At 40.4% G+C, this 27976-nt stretch overlaps 1 protein-coding gene across 1 annotated transcript in view; it reads left to right on the top strand.

The window, feature by feature from the left end:
• The window catches only part of RAMP3 (receptor activity modifying protein 3), a 40565-nt gene continuing 12589 nt past the window's right edge, over positions 1 to 27976 (top strand). The window contains exons 1-3 of the mRNA XM_042043536.1: positions 1 to 173; positions 16683 to 16712; positions 19712 to 19844. Coding sequence (XP_041899470.1) covers positions 122 to 173; positions 16683 to 16712; positions 19712 to 19844 — 215 coding nt within the window. The 5' untranslated portion in view covers positions 1 to 121. The remainder of the gene's footprint in view (positions 174 to 16682; positions 16713 to 19711; positions 19845 to 27976) is intronic.

The raw sequence follows: 27976 nt of genomic DNA on the forward strand, positions 1-27976 counted from the left end.
GGCATGAAGAGGAGCGTCCCCGGCGGGCGGGCTGAGGCGGGTTCGGGCCCTGTGCGGCTGCGGATCGGCTGCCCCATGCGGGCTCCGTCCCCCGCGGCCGCTCGCCGCCGCCCGCGCCGGGATGGAGGCGCAGGGCAGCCGCCGGCGGCAGCTCCCCGTCCTGCTGCTCTGGGGTAAGTGGCTGGCGGGGTGGCCGCTCCCGCCCCGGGACTGCTGCACCGGGACCGGCTGAGCATCCTCGCGTGTGCGCGGCCCCCGAGGGCACTGCTTTCTGCTGGGGCGTGGGGTTGAAGTTCGGGAAAGGTGGCAGCACCCCCACTTTGGGCTAGATCGTCCCTTTGGGAGGGGGTCTCCGGGCGTCCCTTGCCGGCGGGTCGGGACGCAGCGGGGATCGCTTTCCCTCCGGGGCTCTCCATCCCGAGCAGAGCGGCGGCTTCGCAGCGAGAGCGTTTCGGCAGCGCTGGGCGGGCGGCGGGGCCGGGCACAGCGTCAGGACCGCTGGTCCCCTCCAGCATCGCGCCGACGGCAGCCACCCATCGCCGAGGGGAGTCCCCGAACAGGGCACGCAGGCCCCAGGAAAAACGATCTCAAACTTCTAGCGTTAGTCAGGCTTTCCGTCTGGGATCCTGTATGGATCCTGGGGAGGTGTGTTTGGCTGTTGGGGAAGGTTTTTTCCTGCAGACTGAAGGGCTGATTCCTGTTAGAGTAGTTGCGTTCCAAGCACGTAGTTATCAAGCACAGGTATCCTTCAGCTCTTTCCCTTATGAGTGCCTCAGCTGCTAGAAAAACTATTTCATTGTTCCTTGTTAGGTAGATAGTTTTAGGGCTCTCAGATTTAATGTGTTGCAGTCATCAAAAGTTGCCAGAAGTCTGTTCCAATCTTCTTCACTCAACAGTAAACTAAGACATGCAATTGATTCCCTGTGAGTCACACTTTAAGGGAAAAAAATCAGGCCTGGTACCATTAGAAGATGTATCTGAGGACTTCAGAACTTTGTTTTCTATTTTACACCCCTTCCAAAGTACAAAGCTGGTAAACATTGCACATCTTTCTATGAAAAGACCTGCAAACAAATGGGCAGTTGTATCGACTGTGTTCAAGTGTTCAGTAGCATTGTCCTTACCTGATCTGTCAAAAGAAGGACATGTCACATGCACAAGTTTCTGATTCTCTGTGGCTTGAGGAATGCTAAAATCTTACCTTAGTTGCTCAGATTTCTGTTACTTCTCAGCTGAAAAGGGATAAAAAAATGGCCAATACTTGTCTTGACACGTGAAAGATTTATGCAGTCTTGAACTTAGGGAACTAGGCAATAATCTTTTTGTATGGGGAGACGTCTTGATGTTACTGTGATTTTTGCAAAGCAAAATTGACAACTGGAGATTTATTTTCAGAGATTGAGTAGAGGGAAGGTCAGTGTCCCTGTGGCTCAGGGAGCTACAGAAAGGCATTTTTCACCAGAGAGGCACAGATAAATCAATTGTGCTAGACATTTTTAACTGTGCTAGTTCCATTCTTAATAGAATAACACACACACAAAAGATTTTAAGGATATCTCTTAACTGATAATGCATTACTTTTGCTTGGAATTGGAAAGGGTAGATATAATTAACAACTAATGAAATGAGACTGATTTCCTAGTAGGAAAACCCTAAGGTTCTATGATGTGAAATCAGGTTTTTAAATGAGAAAAGCCTAAAGTGGTAGAAAACTAAATTTCTTCTTGAAGAATACAAACACAGTTTTAAAACCAGTTATTTTGGAAAGATTTTTACTTTAATTGAGTGGCTTCTTTTGATTAACAAGAGACCTGTCTTAAGCTATGACCTCTATCATTTACGCTGAAACTCTTGCCACAGTTCCTCAGTGTTAGCTCACTAAAGGCAGTGGGAAGCCCATCTGGGTGGGGTCTGTACTCCTGTAACCTCAGACCACTACTTTCTGTATCTTTCTGCCTAGGACTCTTGACACATTATTTCTTTGCATAACTACCTGCTGTGTTGTCTATCCTTAGTGAGCATGGCAAAAAAAGGCAGTGCGCTCACTCAGTGATTGTAGGAGAAGTTGCATTTGCTGGGTGTGGAGGGGAAAGAATGCATCAGCTGAGGTACCTGGTACACAGGCACGTCATCAGTTCTGCTTTCTCTGTGAAGTGCTGATAACATCCAGAATGGGGCAGAGCTGGAAACACCAGCTGTCAGGTGAAATCCTCTGCTTTGCTTAGTATTCTAAGATACTTAGAAGACAGCTACTAATTGTGGAGTCTAAGCACCTAAGAAATAATCTAAGAAATAATGATGTATTTACCATCATGCCAAATTCTCTTATTCTACTTCTATGTATGGAAACTGAGGAAAGAAGAAACTTAAGGGCTTCTAACAGACAAAGTGGGTTTTTTACACAGGTCATTGTTTTGGTATCTCTGCCCAAACGCTTCTTCTTCATTCTTTATGTAACACCTGAATTTCAGTGGTACTACTTGTATTTGAGTTACAAAATGCTACGAGAGTAAAGCTGGGTATTTTTAAAAATTCTAGAGTAACCTTTCTCAGTATATTAATATAAACCTATATCAAGACAGCTGGTATGTCTCTTATCTAGCACAGTTCTTGTATGCAGATTTCAAAGATTGTCTGTAGGTTTTTCCATTTCATAATCCTGTTTTCACAGGGGGTAGCCAAGCTTAGCATTTTGGTCAGAGGTGAGTGACTGGACAGTTGGAAACAAAGCCTGGCCCCAATTACATTTTTACTTTCTGTTTTAAAGACTATACCTCATCTGCAAACAATAATGAAAATGCTGTGTATAAAAGTCCAAATTCTGTAAGGTCCTGAGCTCCCCTTATGTGGAACATGGCATCTGTAACTCCTGGAGTGTTTGGATTCCAATGATGAAAAAAAAAAACCAACAGGAAACAATTTTAGTGGGTTAAAGTTTGAAAATCAAATCAAGGGATTTGTTTTCCATTATTTTCTTATGAATATCATGCTTTTCTGCAGCAGCAAAGGGTGGAACAAAGAAAGGGAATACCGTTGTAGGAGTTCTGAATTTAATAGACGAGTGTGTGTGTGTAAAACAAATAAACCTTTGCAAAGCAGAACATCTTATTTTGAGATAGACCACAGAGTTCTAACAAAAACACTTCTCTACCAAAATGATGTTTCATTTTCTAAAGACATGATTTTTCACACTAGGCAAGCAGGAAGACAGGCAGCAAACCCCACCAACGTCCATCCTGAAAGCAAAGCATCTGGTGTAAAATGCAGCCTGTGTTCCAATTTGCTGTTGGATCCAGGCATTCTTCTTACCACCCGTCACCGTGTTTGTGTCTCCTGATTCTTTTATTCAGGAAGGTGTTGCTTCTTTCCTAAGTCTGCACATGCAGCAGGGGACAGGTTCATACCAGTGCCCTTGAGTGGATGAATGGTAGGATTGTCCATGTGGTGGCAAGTGGACTGCAGGTGGTAGCACAGAGCATTGAATGCCGTCTCAGCTGGCTTGGTCCCAGGCCCCAGGAGGAATGGCACTCCATTTTTGAAGGTAACTCCAGGCTGAAAGTATGGAGAAGAAAAAGGGCTTTTAAAAACTGATTTACAACAATGAGATCTAATCCTGGAAACCACTTAGCTAGTAAACTCTTTCTCCTAAATTGGTAAGATCTCACTATCTACATCCTTGTTAAGGTCTGAAATGTCTTTGGTGCCTCAGGGCTTTGCCTGTAGGTTTGTTTTTGCCTATGAAGGAAATCACCAGAGGCTATGAAGTGGAGATAGAGTTCTACACTGAGACAGACAGGTATTGCTATAGGTGCAGGTACACACAAATGACACAATTTTAAGGAAAGGGTCTTGAGCATGAGCTCAAGGGGAGCTATGGGAGGTTTTGTCAGTTGAGTTGTGTTTAAACATTGCACCACCAGTAGTTTTCGTACAGTTTGTGTTTCAGTTTCTCCCACCTGTCTGCTGGTAACTGAGATGATTCATGGCCTGAATTGCAGACAAATGAATCAATTTTCAGTTTGCCTTACCAAGGAAAAAAATGCAGTGAGTAGTCCCTTACAAAACACCATTTGCTACCATCTGTGTCTTGGCTATTGAAATTAGTACTTGAGAGACGCATGAAGAAAGCAAACTGTGCTCTCATTCAGGGCTCAGAGAGAGATTAATTTTCACAAGCATGATGAAACCTGTTCTAATTCACACCCTTTTAGTTTAGTGAAAGCTGTCACATGAACCATTTTATTTCAGAATAGAATTGTAAAAATGTTTTATGAAAACAGCCTGCCTTTTCTAAAATAAGAATCTCTTCACAGCCAGGCTTGCATTGAGATAAACTGGAAAATATAAACAGAAAATATTGACATTATTTTAATGTGAATATATATGTAGAGCAACCTGAAAGCTGCTTGAAAGAGTCTTGGGTCTTCTGTGGAAATGTGCAAGTATGAGGAAAGAAAGGAGTAGAAAGTGGAATAGGAGGAAGGTGCCCTTTCAGAAGTTTTAGGCTTAATCTCCCTTCATGTGTTGGCTTCCTTGAAACCAGTCTGAAAAGAGGAGACAGCTTTTTTCCTTGCTAAAAACCTAGAAAGAAAATGCAGTGGCACTGTTATAAATGATCCAAAGGGTACAGTGGATCCCTTGTTGTCTTCAGAGCAGCTTAACATGATCTACCATATTGTCATGGACAAGGGGCATGTCTGTATAACAGCCCATGGCCTCAGTTTATCTCCAGGAATACAGAATTTTGCCTGTACGGAGACAGATTGATGGCATTCTGCAGATGGGATGTCACTTGCTCCCCCATGCTCTGAGCCAGGGGGACTCTCACCTGAAGAGGAAGATGTGGTGGGCGCTGCTGGGGCCCTAGCAGAGCACCAGGCTGATGAAAGCACGTCTTGTTTGCATCTAACCAGATTAAGCTGGGTAAGCAAAGGATTCTACAGAAGCACTGGGCCCTACAATAAAGCATCTGTCTTAAGATTTTCACACTCTAATAAATGTGACTAATTTGCCCTTATTTTGTAGAGCATTATCTGTGGGCAGTGTCAGAATTAACACTGTAGTGTAATTAACATTGGCCAGTAATGACTGTCACTTCTTGTGTGAAATCACTTTGTTTCCAAATGTCACAAGTGACAGATTTCTTTTGCATCCTTTTGTGTCTGGAGAGATTGATGCTAGAGACTCTGATTTTTATAAAATATTATTGCATTGTTGTTGTCTCAAAATACATAGTTTGAGATTTGACAGGGGTGTGGCCTTTGTTCTGGGTGGCCCTCCTGCCTTTAGCAGAAAGGGGAAGAGATTTCACAGCTATAGGATGTTGTGAAGAGATATTGGAAAAGTAAATGGAACCTTGTAGGAGTAATTCAAGTGGTCATCCATAGGACACAAAGCTCAGCTTTCTTCTGAGACTTCAGCACTTGGACTTAAGCTTTGATCTGTAATCTTCTCTCTTGCTCACGCTCTGTGACTGGAGAGTGTCCTCAGGGCTGTTCTCCTGATGTGGCACCGTGACCGTCACGCGAGTGCTTGCAGTTAGTGTTGTCTGAAGAGCCGTGGCTGTCTCCAGGATACCCAGACACACGTTCTGTAGCTTTGGAGTGGAGGTGGCCCTTTGCTCGAAGGTGATCTCAGCCTTCGCATCAGGGTTTTGCTGTCTGGTAGCCACATGGGCCTGTGGAAGAGGTTTTCTCTTCATGCTTTTTTTTGGCAAATGGCTGCAAGTGTAGTGCTGTCTTTCCACATCTCTGGAGTTCATGAGCTGTTCCAGCTTTACTCCTCAAGGATCTCCATGTACCAAGAATATAACTTGTTCAGTTTAATATTAGAAGAGGTTTCTTTAAATGTATTTAGCAATGTGTATTGTAAACGTACAATGATAGAGCATTAAGTTTATGTTTCCAAGAGAAATAGGAAAAATAAATTTGTTTTGGCTTTCAGTGAAGAGATGCTCAAAGCCTTTATTTCCATGGAGTCATCACTTGTCATTCAGTATGTGTGAAATCTCCTCTATTCCTATTTTATTTTTAGAAAAGCAGATCAATATTTAGTTTTTTATGAGCTAAATCCATATTTCAAGCTAACTCAAAGTCAGAACTTAGTGTATCATGTTAAAAAATAATGTAAATCTCTTCTTTTTGACCAGTGGACCTAGACTAGATTTGCATTCAGGAATGGTAGCCTTTGCCATTAGTAAATGTCACTGTTCAACATACTTCCAAGGCTATGTTTGGGGTGGAAATTTTTTACTATGAAACACTTAGTGATGCACAATGAAGTAGATAATGTTGCTGGAATAAGCATCAGTCCAGTTTCGATTTAACTGGCTCCAGTGTAAACCAGAAATAGCAAAGAAGTCAGAGCATCGCAAAATAAAGGTCAAAAGAAAATTAAGCTCCTCAAAATACTTGTTTTCTTTCTGTATTTTAAGATTTTTGGAAAGAAATGTTAGTGCTGTTTTCTTGGATTTAAATGTTTTTGAAATAGAGACAGGAATCTCTCTCTGTGTAGTAATGTGACATTTTAGACTTCCTATTTTCAGTAAGTTTAAATACGTTCTAACTCCTCTTTGTCTTACCTTTCTGATGGAGCAGTACAGAACAGGTGGAATGTGCACTGCAGCACCATAAGGATGCTTGATGCTATACAGCTCATGCTGTTCCATGGCAAATATGCCTGTGCAATATTTAGGTTTTCTTTTCCTCTCAGCTACTTCATACTTTATCATGCAGTGATTTAGAAAAAAAATAACTTGTTGAAGAAATAAAAAGTGTTGGTAGGAACAATGTGAAATGAACACCTCTTGTAGGAAATCAGGCTCTTTATAACTGTCCTGGGTTGCAGTGTATTCCATTACCATCCTCATGAGGTGTTGAAATCAGGTGGGGCAGTGTTTCCTTGCCTCCTCTCCCAGACTATCTTTCTGTTAATGGCCCATCATTGTCCTGCTGCATGACTCAGAGGTAACTCCCTCCGGACTATCTTCTGTTAATGAGCCTAATCAACACTTGGCCTCATGACTCATTACCCCATTGTGAGATGCTCCACCCAGAGGGAGGAACCAAGCATCCCATTGTGGACATAATCTGAGACTGAACACCAGAGACAACACCTTTCCACTGGATTTCCAGAGGGCAGGAGCTACGCAGCCACCACTGGACCTTCTGAGGAAGAGCAGACCCTTTTTTCTACAGGATCACCGCTTCAGAGGACTGCAGCCACCATTCTATCAGACTGCTACCACCACCCTGCCTAACAGGGACTCAGGTTGTATCTTGACTCTGTCAGTTTGAACCAGTGTTTTCTTTTAGTTTTTTTCTTTTCTTTTTTTTAACTTCCCCATTAAATTGTTATTCTGACTTGGTGTCTCCCACTGGTTTGTTTTCAAACTAGTACAATAACTTAATGAGTAAAAGTATTGTTGACACATTTGCAAAACTAGAGGGAGGGGAGTACTCATTCTTACCTACTCCCCTTTCTATTTATTTCTTGCATGACTCCAAAATCCTTAGGAGGATTTCAGGCTTTAGGTGAAAAAGTTTGCCTGCCATATGGGAGCAAAGCCACAGAAAATATCAGGCTAAGAACATCTCTGAGGCTGTGAAAGCAGGCCGATTTAGGTAAACTGTTTTGCAGGCTCCACTGATGGTGTTGGAACTAAACAAACACTGCTGTTATATAGATGAATAGAGAATAACCAATCTTATTCAGTTGAATCTACTGCTGGCCAAGGCTGAGCCCATCAGTGGCAGTGGGAGCATTTCTGGGATTACATAGTTATGATGGGGAAAAAAGCTGCTGCAGAACAGCAGCTGTACGAGAGGAGTGAGAACATGTGAGGGAAGCAACTCTGGTGAGTGCAGAAGGAGGGGGAAGAGGTGCTCCAGGAGCAGATCTCCATAGCTGAGATCCCCTGCAGCGTGTGGTGAAGACCAGGGTGAGGCAGCTGTGCCCCTGCAGCCATGGAGGACCATTTGGGAGCAGAGATCCACCTACAGCCCCTGGAGGGCCCCACACCCAAACACATGGGTGCCCAAAGGAGGCTGTGACCCTGTGGGAAGTTTGCAGGCTCCTTGCAAGACCTGAGGCCAGGTGGAAGGGCCCAGGCTGGAGCAGTTCACGAAGAACTGCAGCCTATGGGGACGAGTCATGTTTGAGAAGTTTGTGGCGGGCTGTCCCCTGTGGAAGGGATACAGCACTGAACAGGGGAAGAGTGTGAGTAGTCCTCCTGAGGAGGGACGAGTGACACAGACAATGTGTGATGAACTGACTGCAGCCCCATTCCCCATCCCCCTGCACTGCTCTGTTGTAACCGCTGGACTCTGCTTAGCAGGCTGCAGCTCCCTGAGAGCACAGTGAGGGTTTCCTAGGGCCATGCGATCAGTCGCATCCCGGAGTCCATTTTGGACAGCCCCTCGATCTGGCTCCAGCAGCTAGCAGCGTTACAACGCAGTGGTGATGAAGAAGGTAGAGAAGGGTCTCCCATGGGGGCGGTAAGACGGCTTTATTCACATCTTGTCCCAGCGCCCTTGGAGGCAGAGAGAGAGACCTCATGGTCTGGGCGTGGGGTGGTTTTGTGAGGGGCCCGGGGCGGTCCCTGGGTGGGGTTGGGGTACAGGAGCCAATAGGGAGAAACTGAGGGAGTGGCCAGGGCTAGGGAGGGAACGGGGGAACATGGCATCACAGAATCAGGGGGTTAATGGGCTACCACACTGCTCCAGGAGGAGGAGGTAGAGAAATTAGAAGTGAAATTAATCTTGGGAAGAAGAGAGAGGTAGGAGGAAGGTATTTTAGGAATTGGTTTTATTTCTCATTACCCTACTCTGATTTTAATTGGCAATAAATTAAATTAATTTTACCAAGTTGAGTCTGTTTTGCCCATGATAGTAGCTGTTAAGTGATTTATCCCTGCCCATGAGCTTTTCATTATATTTTCCTTCCCCCTGTCCAACTGAGGAAGGCTGTGATTGAGTGGCTTGATGGGCACCTGGTGGGATGATTTACTAGATCATTCTAGGTTGGCCTAAGTAATTTCCTATGCCAGAATCTGTTGCTTTGCAGTTTCCTATACACCTGTATATGCCCAGGAAAAATTATGGTGTGCAGGGATCATGCTGCCATGCAAGGATCTGTTTTCAGTGTTTATTCCTTGGAACAAGGGTGCTGTTGTGAAAAGCCACTCACACCTACTATGAGCAGGGACATATATAGCAGTATAAATAGACATGTGAAGCTCTGAAATTTTGTTAAGTGTTTTATTGTTCTTGTGAGTTCTTCTTGGCAATGTGTCATTTAAAATATTCTGTGATCATGTAGGTGAGTATCCAGGGCTCTGAAACCCTGGTAGTCGAGCTGGGCTACTGGAGAAAAACAACCCACATTTGAATGGTCAGGCCAACTTAATATTTCATGGTAGGCATAGAATTGAAAGAAAATGTGACTTCACTGGAATCATGTTGATGTAATGCCTCAACGTGGTGTGTAACAGCATTAGGAATCTGCAAGAGGAGTACATGCAGCATCAAGAAAAGGTGGATGTGCAGGGTGGGGATTTTTGTTGTCTGGTCAGAAAAGGGGAAAAAATATTTTTCCAGGGCCTTCTATGATGGTAGTATCTTGATTTAAATGTCCTGCCTGTCAAGGGAAGAAGGAACTTTAAATGTCTTCAAGTATCCCATGGTTTTAAACACTTCCTCAGGAGGGAGTGTGCAGTGACCCTTGTCTGTGAAATCTTCATGGGTCATTTCCCCTTCCCAAAGTTATTGAAAAAAAAAAAAAGAAAAAAAAGATTGCTTGACTTGTCTTTCAGACTGCTTCACAGGAGCAAACTGGACCCTCTGCTGGCCTTGGGGGACTGGTGCTTTACACTCTTTCACAGGTGGTTAGGTATGGAATAAAGTCTGTATTGTGCTGACTTTTTTCCTTATTATAGAGAAACCTTATGTCACGTCACATTTTCTTGTATGTTTTCCTGCCTTTTCGACTAATGACAGGCAGCTGGGTTGCAATAATAAGCAGCTGTTAGATCAAATATGTGCTTCCAGGTGATCAGGTGGTACAGTGGCAAGCTGAGATCCTGGATGCAGATGGCCAGCTTCAGGGGCTGCCACAGTTCTTACATGGTCTCGGGTGTGTGTGTCTCTCAACAGTAATTGCAAGCTATCTCACTGTTGAGGTCAATGAATCAGAATTATGCTCTCATTAGTTGATGTACCTTTCCCATAAATTGCACAGCTGACACATTTCACAATTATCTCTTGGTCAGGGAGATGTTCTTCAGTTGCTTTGGTAACATTTTCTGAGAGGAGATAGTGAAATAGGTAGTGGCACCCGACTGCTACTGGCTCACAGTTAAGACTGATGCTGGTTCCTGCTTAAAACCTTAGGCAGATTTTTTCCTAGTTCTGTCATTATTTCCATAGTTCCTGTAAAATAGAGACCTCAGTAGCAGTACCTCACAAGTCTGTAGTGAACCTGAAGAAGTAGAGATGTTTAGGGGGTGAAAAAAAGGTCTGTCACTTCCATTTGCTAGAAGTGTACTTATCTGTAGTCATAAATCATGAAGAGCTGTGGTCTGGTGTTGTTCTGGATGTTAAACATGTATGTGGCAACTGTATGCCGAGACTCAGATGACCAGGTCTTGCAGGCAGAAGTTACATGAAAACAAGGAGCACAAAACCTTTGGCAGGCCCATAGATACATGGAGAATAACAGTCTTTGCCTTATGTCCTAGATAACACACACAGAAGTTAATTCGGTGAATTTGCATTTGTTAGGAAAGTTGTGCTTGCCTCTGCTAACTGTAGGGACCTCCTGATGTGTGTAAGCCTCTAGAACTCTCTTCCTTTCACCTTATGTCATAGAACCATAGAATAACCTTAGAGTGGAACAATCACTCCCCTGGACCAGCTGGTGATGCTGTGCTTGTTGCTAAATGTCATCTTTAAACAGTTTCTAATGCCAGAGATTTCTTCCTAGTCTAGAAGCAAATGTACTCCTCTTACTCTTCCTCAGTTTTACTTTCTGAAAGGATCACATTTGTGTATACCACTTTTGTAAATGTGTGAAGAGAGTTTACTTCAAGCAGTTGATTCTGCTGTTGGAATATTTAGTTTATTCATTGTCTGAAAGTCAGTAGCTATATAAAAAAAGTATTTTATATTTCAGTTACACACTGCTTCATCAAAAATGTAATGGAACAGAAAAGGCTTGAAGAAAACATTGTTGAATTTCAAGCTGAGCCATGCAACTTCCAGTACAATACAGATCTTAGTGTACAGCTAAGAAATCCCCTCACAAGTCAGTTGTTGAACTGGTATGGTTTATTTAATTATTTATTTGATAAATAAATAATTATGAATAGAGAAATAAATATTTTATTAAAAATACTGGTTATATATTTATTTAAATAAAACACGCCGGTTTCAAAGTAGTAGAAAAGCCATCCAGCACTTCTGGAAGTAGACAGACTGTTCAGAAATTGTGGAGCATTATTAATATGCTGCCAGCAATGATTTAAGAACTTCACAAAACAATGTAAAGGACAGTAATTTGTATTGCTACTCTGAAAGATTCTCAGCTGAAGCATGAGTTCAGAATAATGGTCACATTTCCTTGCAGTCACTGGAAAGCTGGGCAACTCTGAACCACCATGGGTCTGAACAGTTGATGCCCTCAGTAACGTTCCCTGTTGATTTGTACCAATGAAATGAAAAGGCTTAAATTGCTTTCTTTCATGCTTTTCTTGCTCTGCAGGAAGAAGACTCCAATGTCCCAAATAGTTAACAGTCTGAAATTGCCTTCACAGTTTAAAAGCAATAATGTAGTGCCTCAAGCTGTGATAAAGTAAGCAATGAACTGCACTTTTAGTTTTGGATGTTACATTTCCATGGCTATATATGTATCTTCCATACCATTGACACAAAGGGATAAAAAGGGTATTAAAAAGGATTCAGCATCAAAGCAGGAGATAATGCAAAGCTGAATTCCATGTTATGCTAACTCTCTAGAAAACTTCTTGGACCTGGAGACAGATCAGTGCACCCTGCCAGTAAGTTTACCTTACTCCTGCCACTCCATACACTGAGACACATTTTTATTTCTGGGCCAGTTCTGAATGCAAGTGAAGACACTTTTTTCAAGTACTATATTTATTGCAAGCTTCTGTTTATTCCTGGCATCCTTCCTTTGTGTTGAGTTCCTGTCATTGCCCGTCTCTGAACTTCAGTTGCCTCATTTCCTTGGCTGCTTTCACACTATGTGATGGTGTTCTTGTGTCCTGTCCCTGTCCCCCTCTCCCCATCCCACTCCTTTTATGAAGAAGTGTCAAAAGGACAGTTGGTAGCTGAGAACAAAAGATGACTTTCTGAGCCATGTATATTGTGCAGAGAGTTATTTAAAGAGTGACAGGTAGTTTAGTTTTTGTACCAAGAGGATTATTTTTCCTTTCCTTCCACTTTTATAGTGGCTTCTAAACAGGGACCTTTCTGGGCTTTCCCATGAAGTTGTAGGATTTCTTAGCCTATTCAGAGTGTGTGGTGTTTTGGCCACGTACATTTCACTTGACCCCAATATAGGACTTTTAGAAAAGGCTTTGTAAGGCAACCATGTAATGCTTGTGTTAGTTCATCTTGTCCTTCTGTATTCAGATGGACAGTAGTGAAATGAATCTCTTGAAATTATGAATGCCCAGGAAATAGATAATAAAGGAACCCTACCCCAATTGTAACCAGTGTTTTTTGATGTAGTAGGATGCCTCTTGACATTGTGTAAGAGCATAGGAGAAGTCATTTCCATGGGGAATGTCTTTAGCATTAGATACCCTGAAGTGTCTGTGCATTCCTGCTAGAGCATCTGTAATGGTATGACTTGGGATTTGCATAAAAGATTGTTGAATTTAACATGATCTTTAATAGCACCTGTGCAACAGGTAGCTTTATTCAGCATTTAAATACCTGGAGAAACACTAGACTGCTGTAAGATTGGCTTGTTCAGTATTTAAAATCAGGTTTATAAAAAAATGTGGGTATTGAGATTTGATCAATATGACAAAATTATATTGCTAGAATATTAATCTCTCACCTATGTTTCCAGCAAATCATACATGCATGATTGCAGAGGAGCAGTTCCCATTTCAAACTCTGGTTTTACTTGCCTTTGTGAACTGTATGTCAGGACAGTTCTTGCACATTTATGTGCTGCTATCAATGAAACTTAAGTTCTGCAGAGAGGCAGCTGTTTGGTTAGTACATAACTTCCAATGGAGATCTGTCCTGATGTAGATAAAGATTAAATGATGGTAATTGGTAGGACTGCCTTTAAAAAGAGATACAGAGGTAGGCTCTTGACATGAGGTTTAACTTGAGGTCCTTAAATGTTCTTTTTGCTTATGAAAATTATGATTGATGAAAATGATGTTTTGAATAAACATCACATTTTGAAGACTATGCACAGTATTATGTTGCTGTAATTGCTGGTTAAAAGGTGCATACGGCAGTTTTATCTGTTAAAATAGGAATTATTCTGAGAAAGTATGGGAGCCACTCAAAAAATCTTACTATCCTGTCACTAATAGCAGCATCTTGAAGAAACATTCAGACAAGGGAAAATTCTAACATTTCACTCATATACTTAAACAAGATTTTCAGAATTATTCTTAAAACATGTTTGGAGAAAGGTGAAGAACAGATAGGAAGTCATATGCTGCTTCAGACTTATTGAAGTAGTTGTAAGACAGACATTCAGTGCTTCTTTTAAGCCTCTGGGAAAAATATCAATGAAAAATAGCAGTATAGAAGAAAAATAAACATTGAGAAATGTTTTTCTGTTTCACAGGAAAAGCTTATATACTTGACAGAATTACAGGACAGTTACCCTGTCATGTAGTCCAGTTGTAAATTTACATATTGCTGTGAATCTCATTTTGAACTCCTTTTTTAGTGTCAGAATAATGTCTTTTTACAAAAGGAGAGTAGAGAGTAGATAGTAAGAGGTTCTAGTGAAGGTCTAGGATGAGATTTTTCATATACAGGATTTTGAAGTAGGTTGTGAATAAAAACATTGGGTTTTTTTCCCTCAGATTTCTTATTTTCCATTACTCTCTCCTACTTTGTTTATCTTCTCTTTTTCTTTCCAAAACCCCTTCAGACCTACTTTTCCTCATCCTTCATTTGATGATACTTTGCTTCACCTCTTGCTCTGCCTCTAACCTGGTCGTTCCTTTCCCATCTGATTCAGCTGATGCTAGGGACGATCATACGTGCTATCGTGTATGTAGAAAAAAAGGTGAGCAGCTAGTTTAGGCAGCTAGTACAGTTAAACTGAACCTCCTTTTCTCTCACTAAATGTTAGTTTAGGTGGGATTGTATGGCAACTGTTTTATTTTGGGATCTTGATAACACCTTTCAACACTGACCCATTTTGTTTCCTCTATAAATCTTCTAATGAGAGACATCATGGCATCAGCCTTTCAAGAAAAGCTTGCCCCGTCTTAAAAGAGCTACTGGAAAGCTTTTTTGTAAGCTATCATAGCCAGCATGCTGTAGTCTCCTGATTAAATCTTTGTTATGAGTTGAGTAACTGAGAGCAAAGAAAATAGAGGGGTGGCGCATGGTAATCTGAATTGCTGTTCTACCTTTCTCTGAAGGTATCCAGACTCATTTCATTGAGAATGGTGAAAAACATCCTGTGTTACTTTGTTATGAGCAGATGAAAAAATGCAAAAAGCACATTTTCTTGTGGGTGGCAGGATTTGTGAGCACTAATCTGTAGGCCTTTATTCAGTATTTGGTTTTTCACAGCTTACCTCACTGACACTTGGGTCAGCCTGGCTCTTTCTAGTTGTAAACCCTCTCTTCATTTGTATTGCTGTGGTCTTACGAGGATTACTGCAGCCATAACTATGAAAGATCTAGAGCACAGTGACAGGAATTGATAGAATAAGAACTGGAGGTGCAGTCTGTGATCTGCCAGGGGAGTGCCTAGTACTGTTTGGCTCTGTGGGGTCACATGCATGCACGCACACACAAACGCACGGCTAGCCTTCAGTATTAAGTCAGTTGCAAAGAGATGGGAAGGGCCTCTGCATGAGTTCCAGCAGGAGCATTTATTGCTTCTACACTGCTAAAGATTCAGGGGCAAAGACAAGAACAATGCTGAACTCAGGGGTTTTATCCGGGGGCGGGGAAAAGGCGGGAGTAGGGAATGGGGACCAATGGGGAAGCTCTGGGGAAGTGACGAGGAGTAGAGGCTGGCAGCCAACCGGGGAAGCCAAACTGTGATAGATTAAGATAACAGGACAATGCATCCTGGGAGAAGCCTTTACCCAGAGTGAGTGGGCTTGGGTTCATTGTAAAGTGTGTGCTTTTAATGTGATCTTCAGTTTTCTGTGGTCGATAAGGCACATTTTCAAATGAGGATTCAAGAAAAACCTACCCAGGGAATCAAGTATACTTATTCGTCCATCCGCTAATAGCCTGGAAAGCAAAGTGCTCTATTTGTGAAAGAGATACAGCCATCAGAGTGTATTATGGAGTTTCATCTCTGTGTGTTTGGATGCAGCACAATTTTCCGATGTGTGAATTCCTGCTCTTCACAGTGCATTCTGGGTCATTAGTAACTAAGACAGATTAATGCTTGCCTGGAAGAAAAATATGTTCCTTAGAAGGATCTAAATTCTTGCCTGCATGTACACAAAAATTTTCAGTTAACTCAACTGACAGCTTGGCACATCCCAGTGACCATGGTCTAGATCAATGATTGGTACTGATAAGCTGCTATGTATATCTTGATTTGTTTTACTGGGGTGCCATGTATTGTATAAACAGGGAGGCACCCATCTGTGTGAAATCATTCATTTAATTTCTGATGTGAAGTTAACACTATAAAGACTTGTCAGCAATTTTTATTTTTCAGTGGGACATCAAAAATAATTGAAGCCATGTCCCTCTTAGCTATATTTACAAAATCCTGGTTGTGGCTGGAGCTGTGCAAACACGGTGGGGTTCTGTTAATTTAATCCATCTGGATATACTGAAAATTGTTAATCAGAAGGCTTCTTCTGTTGGTATAGTCTGTTTCCATTTGGATGCTCTTCTGACATAACTGTGTTAGTGGAACTTCTGCATAAGAAGCTTATAGGTTTTGATTGTAATGTTTTTCAAAATGTGTGACTTCACTGTGCAAAAGCTGGAGACTTAAACACAGCAATATGCTTCTAAACGAGGAGAGTACACACTCTTATGGCTGTGTTTGCTTAACAACGAAAGGATTTTTTTTCCCCATGTTAGAATGTGCAGTACACCTATGTTTTGAGTGTATACATCATCTTCGTGAACTTTTTCACCGTTAAGAAGCTTAAAGTAAAAATTGCCCTGTCCCTAATCCTTAATATTAGAAACTAGAGGAAGGAGTGCTATATACAAACCAATAACAAGTCTGACTCAGCCATTTAAAGGATAGAAAAAAAGAATTTTAAAAACAATGTTCTCTAAGTGCTCATTATTTTATTCAGACACACTTTCTAAGAAAACAGAAACTAATGTTTGAATAAGCATTTTGAATATTCTGTTGAAACATAGTTATCTGCTACTTGGCTTATAATTGCGCTAATCATTTTAGATAAGAGTGTGTGGAGGTATCTAACTCATCTCGTTTGTTTTTTTTTTTTTTTCCCTTCCTAGTTAATGGTCTAATGACGCTTGGATTTGCAGGTGAGTTTTACTTCAAAAATTCAAACTTCTGTTTCTGTTTTGCTAATGGCTGCCATTTGAGAAACACTTCCATCCTATCTCATCTCAATTAGTCAGTTGTCATGCATTTTTTCAACTGGTCTTGTCCATTGGCTGTATGAAAAGAGAGTGTTGTAGTGTTTTGTAAAGGCCGTTCTCAATAGTGATGGTGAAACTGTAGAATTATCCATGATTTTGAACTCTTTTGATCAGGGATTTAGACAGAAACTCTTGTGTTGTCAGATTGTGCTCAAATAACTCTGATAGAGGTTTTTTTTCTATGACCCTGCAAAATATCGAAGTTTTAAAGAGAGACAACCAAAATACAAGTCTGTGGCAAATCTATTCAAACACCTTTCTGGGAAGGGGCTGGAGTAAATTGTCAGCACACATGACACAGTGGAAGAAAAACCTGTAGTCTGTTGGATTTGATTATAAATCAAATGATAGCTGGCTGTTTAGAATATCCTGCCAGAAAAAACAGCTTTGTGTAACTTTTGTCAAAGCATCAGTGCAGGATTTAGGTTGCCAGCTATGTAATTTTCATATCTGGTTTTGAATTCTGCACAACTTTAGCATTCATCTGCAGATCTCGCTGTGGAAAGTATAACTGGTAACTGCAGCTGCCAGATGAATTGACAGGAACACTTAAGTAGGCAAGATCCATGCTATAACGTTAATTTCCCACAGATGAAATTATGCTGGCCCTCTCTGGTAATTTTTGCCATTTCTGCCACTGGTGATTAATTGTAGTTCTGACTTTTTGCTGACATGGATGAAGGCTTCACATCAGCTTTAAGAGCACTGACAGTCAGACATGATGAAGGAGCAAGGATTAGGTCCCAGTGAGTCAGCTGTATGCCTGGAGAGGTTTATGGTCTGTAGGAAGTTGTAAACATATGGTCTCAGGTGCAGCATAGGCTGTCCCGTCATGGGCCTGCTGCTCTTGGAAAATATGTGAAAGCAAAGTGTTCATTTGTCCAGATGAGATGGCTGTCATTTGTCATACAGCATCACGGAGAGAGTGACCACCAGCTAAGGAGTCAGCTGTGATAGCTGAAGTTAAATTGCAAGGTGCTCCTGCCCAGGCTCCAAAGGAGCCAGCTCCTTCCTGGGTGAAACGATGTTCACTCAAGCCTGTTTTACAATCACATGCCTCATTTCAAATGGAGATATTCAAGTTTCTGAGTGATGGCTGGATTATGATCTGAAGCCTGAGACCAGTCATCTTGCCTTAGAGTTTGGGACTTTTTTTACTGGAGAGTAAGGAGTGGGGCCATGAGGACTTCTCTGTACTTCTTATCAAGCAAAGTCCTGCATGGTTTTGACCTCAGTTCATCTGGCAATGTGTTTGGCTTTTACAATATAAAAGTAGAACCACCAGCTCTTTTCAGCAGTGATAGGATCCTGCTTTCAAAGTAACTAATAGAAGCAAAAGAAGTACCTCCTCTCCCTGGTGTAAATATGTTCTCAGTGAAAATTTTTTTAGGAGTAAACTGTCTGTTCTTGGCTTTATTCTTAAAAAAAGGTGTTCCTCCAGAGTTCTCAGGAGGATTCCCTGATATACCAGTTTGTTAGGTTTGCAGTTTTGTTCAGGTAAATATTTTTCTTGGATTTGAGCTGCTGTGAAAGGAAGAAATACACACACTTTTTTCTGACTAATTTAATTTAGGCATTTGTATTAAATATGTTTATATACATATATTTACAGGTAATTTTCAATGTTAATGCATTTTTTATACAGAAGAATGGTCAAAATAATGGCATCTGTAGAGGTAAAGCAAGACGTTTTATGGCTTGATCAAAACAAAATGTTTCAGGCTTTTCAAAATCAAGCACATTAGTCTGAAGAGAATTTTTTCAGAATTTCAATTTTATAATAAATAACAAAATATTACCTTTGTACTCCCATGCAGGCACATTCTGGATGAGAAAAAACATTTGACTGATTATATATAATGGAGTTGCCTTTATAGGTTGAGAAAGTTACAGGATTACTCAAGTCAAGGTTAACTCTTTCTTTGCAAGTCGTTATATGCTGTAATTTCAGCATTTGATAATTGTAGGTAGTTCACAGAATTATAGAATTGTTTATGTTGGAAAAGACCTCTATGGTCATTGAATCCAACTGTTACTCCAACACTGCCAAGTCCACAACTAATACTTGTCCCTAAATTCCACATCTTCACATCTTTTAAATACCTCCAGGGGTTGTGGCTCAACCACCTCTCTGGGTAGCCTGTTCCACCCCTTTTGGTGAAGAGATTTTTCCTAATATCCAATCTAAACCTCCATTGGCACAACTTTGAGATGTTCTGTCACTTGTTAGTTGGGAGAAGAGGTCAAACCCCACCTGGCTACACCTTCCTTTCAGGCAGTTGTAGAGAGCAATAAGGTCTCCCCTGAGCCTCCTTTTCTCCAGACTAAACACCCCCAAGGTCCCTCAGTTGTTCCTCATAGGACTTGATCTCTAGACAATTCCTTTAGTATATATACTAAAGAAAAAGCTGTGATTGTGGAGATTCACACCCTTTAGCTGGTAAGGCATACAGATATTTCCAGTGTTAAAGTAATTTCACAGTAATATAGTTAGTTGAATGGGATGCATCTGTGTAAGCTTGAAAAGTGCTTTCTACACTGAAATGTGGAATTCAGTTAGCTTTTAACTAAAAATGCAAATGGGTGGTAATAAGTTATGATAGTACCTAAGTAAGATCAGAAAAGTGATTAGATAGGTTCCTCTATGCTAGGTTTAAAAGGCAGTACTATATATGGTAACCTTTAGTTTTTTATACCAAGTTATGTTTTTAACATATTTATGTAAATATGTATTTTATCTATTTTCTATAATTGCTTAGGAAATTAAATGCTAAGCTTATGAGAATGTAAGTGGCAAGCTGAACTGCGTGAACAAATTTGAGTGATGTGTTTGTGCTTCTATTTCAGTGTTTGTGATTAAAGGTGCTTCTGATGTTTCCTAGGTGCACGTCAACAGACTGAGCTCTGCAATGAATCTCTCATGTTAGAAAAGTTGCCTGCCTGTGGAAGATTCTTTGAAGAGATGATGAAGAAAGTGGACTCAAAAAAGTGGTGCAACCTGACAGAATTTATCATGTAAGTGTTAGTTTTGGTTTTAATAGTTCTCCCCTAATGCATATAAAATATTTTTGTGCCAGAAAATAGAAAACTTTCTGTATTTTGTTGCCACTTGCAGAGGGCTAAGCTGTAGCTCTAAAGCCCTTGCAGTAAGGCCGTGTGCACACAGAGAGACCTAGCTCTTAACATAAAGAGTGTGCAAAATAGTCCACTTTTGTGAAAACTAACCAGTGGGCTAATTAATACTAGCTGCAGTTGCATTTACCTCAGACAGTTGTGTTTACATTTAATCTATATTTCTGTGCATTTTAGGCAAATGTTCCCTAAGTAATTCTTTTTCTGTGAAACCACTAAAGCAGTAATGCTTTTAGAATCATGCTGATGTCTCTCTTGACAGCAGTGCAGTTCCCTCCTCTGATTTCCTTTTTTCAGTAAGATGACACTGTTTCAGAAATTCACCTCATATGAAACTGCCCTATCCAAATTTAAAATGATTTGTCCTATTGAACCTGCTGTCATTTGTTTCTTTGCCTGCCAGATAGCATGGAGAGAGTGAGCACCACCTATTCTCTTTGGATGTCTAAAATACTGCAAGACTGACAGTAGTGAGGGTGGCATTATTATTCTCTAATCTCTTTCCTGTTCCATAGTTACTGAAGATATTTAAACATCTTTCTATAAAGCTGCATGCTTCAAATTCTGATCTGGAGAAAACTCACAGGGCTTGTGAAATTGGTGGCATTTTTGGCTTTGTGGAGCATCTGCTTCTTAAGACCATGTCTGCTCATGCATAATGCCTGGTTTTCGGAAGCGCTGAGTACCCTCTACACCAGCTGAAATCAGAGGAAACTGCAGGTGTTCAGCACTTCAGAAAATGAGACTCAAGTGAACTAGAGCTGGTGTGGTACGAGCCAGCCTGAAGCAGAACATCTTCCTGCATTCAAAACCACGCTGGTGCTGTTTCTGGAGGCTGCTGTGGAGGCAGAGTAGCCCCAAGCCAGCTGTCACCACACCTGTTACAGTGTCATTGAGCCCCAGATATGTTCTCACAGGATCACTGATCTTGTCTCCTGTTTAGTGTCGTGTCATGTTATGCAATATTTTAACTAGCTGATCACTGACAGACTCTACAGATAATGAAATGTTGGACTGCAGTGCTGTGTTGCAGCAGTTCCCCTTGACGCCCTTACCACTGACATCTGTGTTGAAATGCCCCATCTGTTGATAACGTTTCATAATCTGAAAGCATATTAACAATTTAGATGCTATTCCTTCTTAGCATGTTTATTTGTACACCTTTATGTCTTTAAAATCTTGCAATCTGTTAAAAGGTAGATTCTTAAATCTTACGGTACTGGAGTGAAAGATGCACTCATGCAGCTCTCTCCAGCTGTCGGGAAGACAAAGAGCAGATTGGCTCTTCTAAGCCAGCTTGCAGAAATTGCAGTCAAATCTGACAGAGAAGTGTGTGTATACAAAGAAAAAAAATCCTTGCAGTGCTGGTACTGCTAAATTTATTTAATAAATATCTGTATGTTATGGAGCAATAAATTTAATTTTATAACCCATCTAGGTATGAGATGTTTTATTTATTTTGAAGGAAACACTGTAATTTTGCTCCATTTTATCTTCATTACAATTGTATTATAATCACAAGAGTTCTTTGCTGGTATCTTGTTTGTATTGATAAGTAACCTCAACTAATGGGATTACTTGCAGCAGTGAAAAGTACCTATAGGAGCCAAAATATTAGACTGTGCCTTTATTAATACAGGTGAAAAAACAGGCAGCTTTTTGGAAGACTTCTGCTAAAATTTCTTCAATAGTTTATATATTTTGGTGCAAGAATTTTTCAAGGTTAGGAGGTGACTGAAGTCTCTGAGTTTTCCTGACTTTTAATTAGATTTTATCCTTTCCAGTTGTGGTCACTCTTTGGTGTAGTTTTCATTCCCTTTACGAGACAATTTTTCTGAAGAAGTTGGTGAGTCTGAGGCTTTGCTCATTTTTCTTCAAAAGCAGTACCAGAAGAGTTCAAGGTTCTTATAGAAGAAAAATCTTACATTTTTACATAATACACATTTTAAAAAACACCTTTTTTTTAATGTTTCAAGTTCTACTTTTGAAGAGAGTAGCAGGAGGAATTTGTTTTGAAATTTATTTCCTAAATCAAGGATTAATCAAGCATTAGAAGTCTGATTACAAACTTATCATAAGGGTTCATTGCACTGAAGAAGCAGCAGACTTTTAAGATTTTTACTCTTTTGAGAGCAGACATTGTTATTTGATGTCATGCATTCTATAAGAAGCATACAGAATCACAGAATGGCCTGAGTTGGAAGTGACCTTAAAGATCCTCTAGCTCCAACCCTCCTGCTGTGGGCAGGGACACATACAGGCTAATTCTCCAGCTCATTGGAGGAGCCCTGAAAGGTGGGACAGAAACACTTTGGCATAATCTGACAAAGTAATGAAAAACTCATATATCTAGCCGTGGGCACTTAAAATTCGGATGTTCAAACATGGTAGTATTAGTTTGTGCTGATTTTGTATCTAGCCTCCAGCAGTAACAATTAATCAGCCTGATCAGATAGTGGGTTAAAACTGGGAGCTTTGTATAAAAGAAACTGTTTCTTCATGCAGTAAATTTTGCATGGCACTTTTCACTTAGAAATCTTTGCAACTTATATTGAAATGTAACAGTTAGTGGAAATCTGCTAATTTTCTAAATTCCTTGTTTCATGAAGGAGTTTTAGCTCTTCGGTATAAATGGCTGTCATTTGGTTATGGGATTGTAAATAGCAATTATCTATAGTGTTTCACTGTTTGGCTAAACAGTTGTGAGAGAATTTGCAGTGACTCCAGTTTGCTGTAACTTAATTAAACTGTAAAGTTCTCTGACATCTCTGACCTTCTTAACAAACTTGTGTTCTTTAAAAAGCAGCCTTTTCACTGATTTTGAACAGACAAGGCTCCTGTGTTTGGCAGCTGGTACTGCAAACCAATATGAGAGTTTTAGCCTCCATAGCTGATACTGGTCTTGCTGGAAATACAAAATGATCACATATAAACAGTAAATTCTCAGGTAAGGTTTGACAGAAGCACTATTGGGAGAAAGTTTCCCTATTAATTTTTGCGTATTTCTCAGAGGATTTGCAATTAGTTAGGATACAAGTACTCTGGGTCAAATTGTTCAAAGGTATTTGAAAGCTTAAATATGATGAGGGATCAAAGTGCAATTTTAAAATATTTTAAGTCATTTAGATGTGGTGGGTTTCAGTTGTTCTTGCTTGGACATCAGGGTATGAAGGCCAACCACAAACAGTTTACAAGAAAAGTAAAACCTTCAAAACACAGCTGGAGGTCTTCATTGACAGAAGAGTAGGAGTTTACCTAGTCACAGTTTTGCTGAGGCCTTTAGATTATTCAGAGAGAGCTCTGAAGATGAAAATACAATGAGGTTGTTTAAAAGACTCAAAGTTATGGTACATGGCAAGTGAATAAGCAGAGACTAAAGTGTGGTGAAAGCTATATGGGGAATTAGCAAAAGCAAATATACTTTTCATTTGCCAGAAGACTGGAAATTGCAGAAAGGTTTTTATTTTTCACGTGTAATATTTCTATCTACTTATAGTAACAAGTATGTTAGTAGTGCTGTATTACATATAATAATACATGTATTATATTTCTGTGTTATCTTCTTAATATTTAGCAACTACAGCTGAATATGTAAAATCAACTACTGGCTACAAACCAAAGTCCATTATTAACAAACAGACTTTTTTTGACTCTGCTGTGATAAATCCTGGTGTGGGACTACAGTTGAGAGGCCAGGTATGACTAATTTCTGAAGCAAGTGGCCAGACGAAGATGGGAGTGCCCAGAGCTGTCTTACATGAACCTGAAAACATGTTCCTTATTGTAATTGATAAGATTACTTTCTATTCTTAGCTCATGAAAGAGTTTTTCAAATACTTCTAACTGGATCCTGGAAACAATTTAGCTAAAACAAACAGTCTCTAAACAAATCTGCGTGTGTCTCCTAGGCCTAGCCCCTATGGAAATGTGGGACCAAAATGTACTAATGCTGATTTTCAGTGTTAAGCTTTCAGCCTGCTCCCAAGCACCAATCTTCTCTCTTCTGCATCCCCATTTTCCACATATTTCTGAGTGTAGTTACTAACATTTCAGTAATTTTGAGGCCATAGAGATGGCTGTGGCCATGTCTGCACTGTTGAATAATAGCACTGTTGAATAATGCCACACAATCTGCCCCGTAGTCACTTTTTAAACCCTGTAAGAGTGAGTGAATATATTATGGGAAAGCATAAACTCTTAGTTTAAAAGATTAGTATTGATCCATTACATCTATAAACAGATTGTATCATCTGTTACAGGTGAGCCATTCTCTTATTTCAAGCCAATTTTACTGTTGCAGCCCTCATCTCACAAGTGTCTACGATTGCATACCTGCTACTTTGGGAGCCCCCAGCCAGTCATTCGGTGTTTACCAGCCAAGGAGTAGCTGTGGGTTTTGGAGTCCAAGGGTGAAATAGCAATTTGTGTTTTGGAAGAGAATTCTAGCAAAGTAGTGCATGTAACACATGTTAGGTCTGGATTTTCTGTTTCAGAAAAAGAACTGATTGTAGCAAACTTCTTCCTCCAATCCCTACATTTCTTCTTACCTGTTTTTACAACTCTAGGAGTCCCTAATTTGCTGTGAGGCTGTGGCTGTGTGACATTGCTTTACAGCACCTGGAAGATGTTAGAAGTCTGATTTTTCTGATGTTTTAAATTTCGGTTCATATCAGAATAGGAGAGTGAATTATTTCTTTAACTGTACGTCTGAAGCAGATTCATTGTAGATATGTGTGTACCTGCTGAAACTCCCTGCTTTGCTGTGAGCATGGCCCAAGGTCTGTTCTCACTGTAAATAGCTATTCTTTTTTTTCTGTACAGCCTTAGTGTAGTTTTCCCTCCACACTTTACATGAAATATTAATTCTCTAAGCACTTTCTGTCCCACTGAGGATGACGAGGGAGTCCACCCATGTTCTGTACAGATGCTGAGGATTTGAAAAAATGAATTAAGGAAAAAAATCTGTGTGACTAAATTTGATGTAATCTGGAAAAGTAATCCTGTTGCTCAATTTTAAAGTCAGTGGGAGTTTTGCCTGTTTCATTTTGGCCCAACTAAGCTAATCATAAAAGTGCCTAGTTTTCAAAGAAACTTAGTAAAATATTACATAAAAGAAAGCCAGATCACATTAAGATCAATGGGAAAGCAAACTCTGGAAGAAACATGTGAAGCCCAGAATGAAATTATATGCCCTCGCTTCTTAAAGCTTGCAGCTAAGAACCTCTGCTGGCTGAGTGTGTATGTAGGAACCCTGCAAACTGAGTAATTTTCTTGCTTGGTTATCTAAGTTTTTTCATCTTCCCCACTGACCACTGCAGGAAGCCTGATCTAGACACCAATCAGCAATTGCATGCAGCTGCTAATGACAAAACTAATACAGAAGAGGAATGTCCTGTGAAAACCACAGAATTGCAGAGTGGTTTGGGTTGGGAGGGACCTTAAAGATCATTCATGATGTCCAAGCTGTGGATAGGGACATCCTCCACTAGACCAGATTGCTCAAAGCCTCATCCAGCCTGTCCTTGAACACTTCCAGAGATGGAGCATCCACAGCTTTTCTAGGCAACCTGTTCTAGACAGTAAAGAATTTGTTTCTAGTATCTAATCCGAACCTATTCTCTTTCAGTTTAAAGCCATTCCCCCTTGTTCTGTCACTACTGTCCCTTTCAGCTCCCTTTAGCCCCCTTCAGGTACTAGAAGGTGCTACAAGGTCTTCACGAAGCCTCTTCTAATCTGAACAACCCTAAATGTATCAGCCTGTCTTCAGAAGAGAGTTGCTCCTTTTAAATTTTCCTTTTTAAAAAGGTGTGTTATGCTTCCTCTTTTCCAATGGGAATTTCACTGAACTGCTGTGACTTCTCAAATGTGATGAATAGTGGCTTAGCCACTTCCTCTGCCAGTTCTTTCAGGACCTGCAAATGCCTCTCATTGGGTCCTGTGGACCTTCAGGCTCCTTATGTGTTTTTGAACCTGATCTTCTCCTACTGTGGGTAGTTCTTCATTCTCCAAATTCCTGCTTTGCCTTCTGCAAGTTGAGCGGTCTGACTGGAGCATTTGCCAGTGAAGACCAAAGCAAAAAAATCATTGAGTACCTCACCTTCTCATTTCCTGGGTAACAACCTCTTCCATTTCTTTCCAGATAGGGTCAGCATATTCCCTAGTATAAAATCTCAATACAAATCCCTTGTGAAAATAGTGAAAATCTCAGACAAACCACTGGGTTTGTTTTACAGCTGAGATGAGCCACTGATTCGTGTGAGCTAATGTGTTCCCACAGTAATGGTCTCACAATTAGAAAGCTGACACCTTTGGTTCATTATTTTAAATATTATCAGAAAAGTCTCAATTCTGGATTTTTGCATGTGATTTTCTCACGTGAAAGACAACCTGAGGATGCTGGAAACTGGATGTTTGAGTGACAAGCACATGTGATTTTAGATCCAGACCACCACTGATCAGAGGGAGTCCCACCCTTCCTCACTTGTGTCATTTAGAAGGCGGACATCTGTATTTGTGCTGGAATTTGTATCCCTGTAGACAGACTAGTACATTGGTTATGGTTTACCTTGGCCAAAGTAATGATAAAAATGCTGCAAATCACAAATGTACTTGCACAACAAAAGGCCATCGTATTGCCTTGTCTCTGGGTAATCTTCTGCAATGTTGTTGCCTAAAGTTCTGTATGTGTCTGAAAAGTAGTATCTTTTTTTCCCCTGAAAATCTAACTGAGAAGGGGGACCAAAATCCCTTATTTAGCCAGCTGTAAGTCCTCCCAGTTTTGTTAGTCCAGATTTTATAGAAGAAAATATTCTTTGTCAGTTTAGTGTCTCTGTGAAGGAAGGTTGAGTAAACCTGCACTTTGTGTGCCCTCATGTCAGTGTAGCTGATTTACCATTTAGTGTTTGGTGGCGTATAGAAAAAGGACTGGTGTGGTAGATGCCAGCATTTGGTCTTTGGTAGGATTGTCTTCCTTTGAGCTTCTCATACAGATACAGATGCTGCTTTTTTTTAAGCTCTCATTGAAATGAAGATTATGCTGATATTTAATCTTTTTTACCTGTGTATTTCTTTTACCTCTTTACATATCAAAACTTACAGTAGTTTTGTACTTAAAAAAGCCATCTAAAAACTCCTAGAGGTCATGGCAGCAGTGGCAAAACCAGGCTGGTTAACAGTTACTTCAAGAACATACTGTTTTCCTTCTGTGACTCATGCCTTTCTTCTCAAAAGCAAAGCAAAGCAGCTTATAGATCAGTTAGGTGTGAGGAAGTAAAACAATGGAAAAGAACGTCATATTCAAGCACTTCTGTTGCCATCATGCTGGTGGCTGACTAGCAATTTTTCTTTGCAGAAATAATAATGCTTGCCATCTATTATTCAAAACATTGGGAATGAAAGAAACCTGAAGTTTATAAAGCGTCACGGAGTAGCCAGGTACAGGGCTGTGCTGAGGATGTGTACAATCACGTGCTCTTTTGGGGTCAGCCATCCTAGTTGCTGTGAAGTTAATGCAAAGCACAGTTGGTCCCTTATTGGGGCTATAGTAGAATATCTTTCATAGGATCTGTATTTCAGGTGAATCTTCATTACTTTCATATGAAATGTATTGGCTTTAGTTTATATTGTGTAGATAAGAGTATGTTGTGATGAATATGAATAAAGTGGTTAGTTTGAGTTCAGACACCAGGGTTTGACATGAGGCAGGAATACTTCATTCCCTTGTAACTGCTTTCCTCCTGATAGATGCAGAGGCTGAACTATGGTTCTTTAGTGGAGTTATAATTTTCACTTTTATTACAAAGGAGAGGCACAGACATTTTATATAATACATGGCTGTGAAAATAAAGTCTGTATTTGATAATTCCAGGTGAGGTATTGGAAAGGCTTTGGATCCTCATTTCTAATACTTTTTCTCTCTTTAGTGCAGAATTATAGCAATGCATTTCTAAAACTGTGTTTCTGTGGCCATCTTACATGATGCAGAAGGGTGGTGAAAAGCATTCACAAATGTTGAA

Source organism: Corvus kubaryi, unplaced genomic scaffold, assembly GCF_017639235.1.
Source record: "Corvus kubaryi isolate FWS band 111438036 unplaced genomic scaffold, C.kubaryi_AGA036_p1.0 37398, whole genome shotgun sequence".
NCBI lineage: Eukaryota > Metazoa > Chordata > Aves > Passeriformes > Corvidae > Corvus > Corvus kubaryi.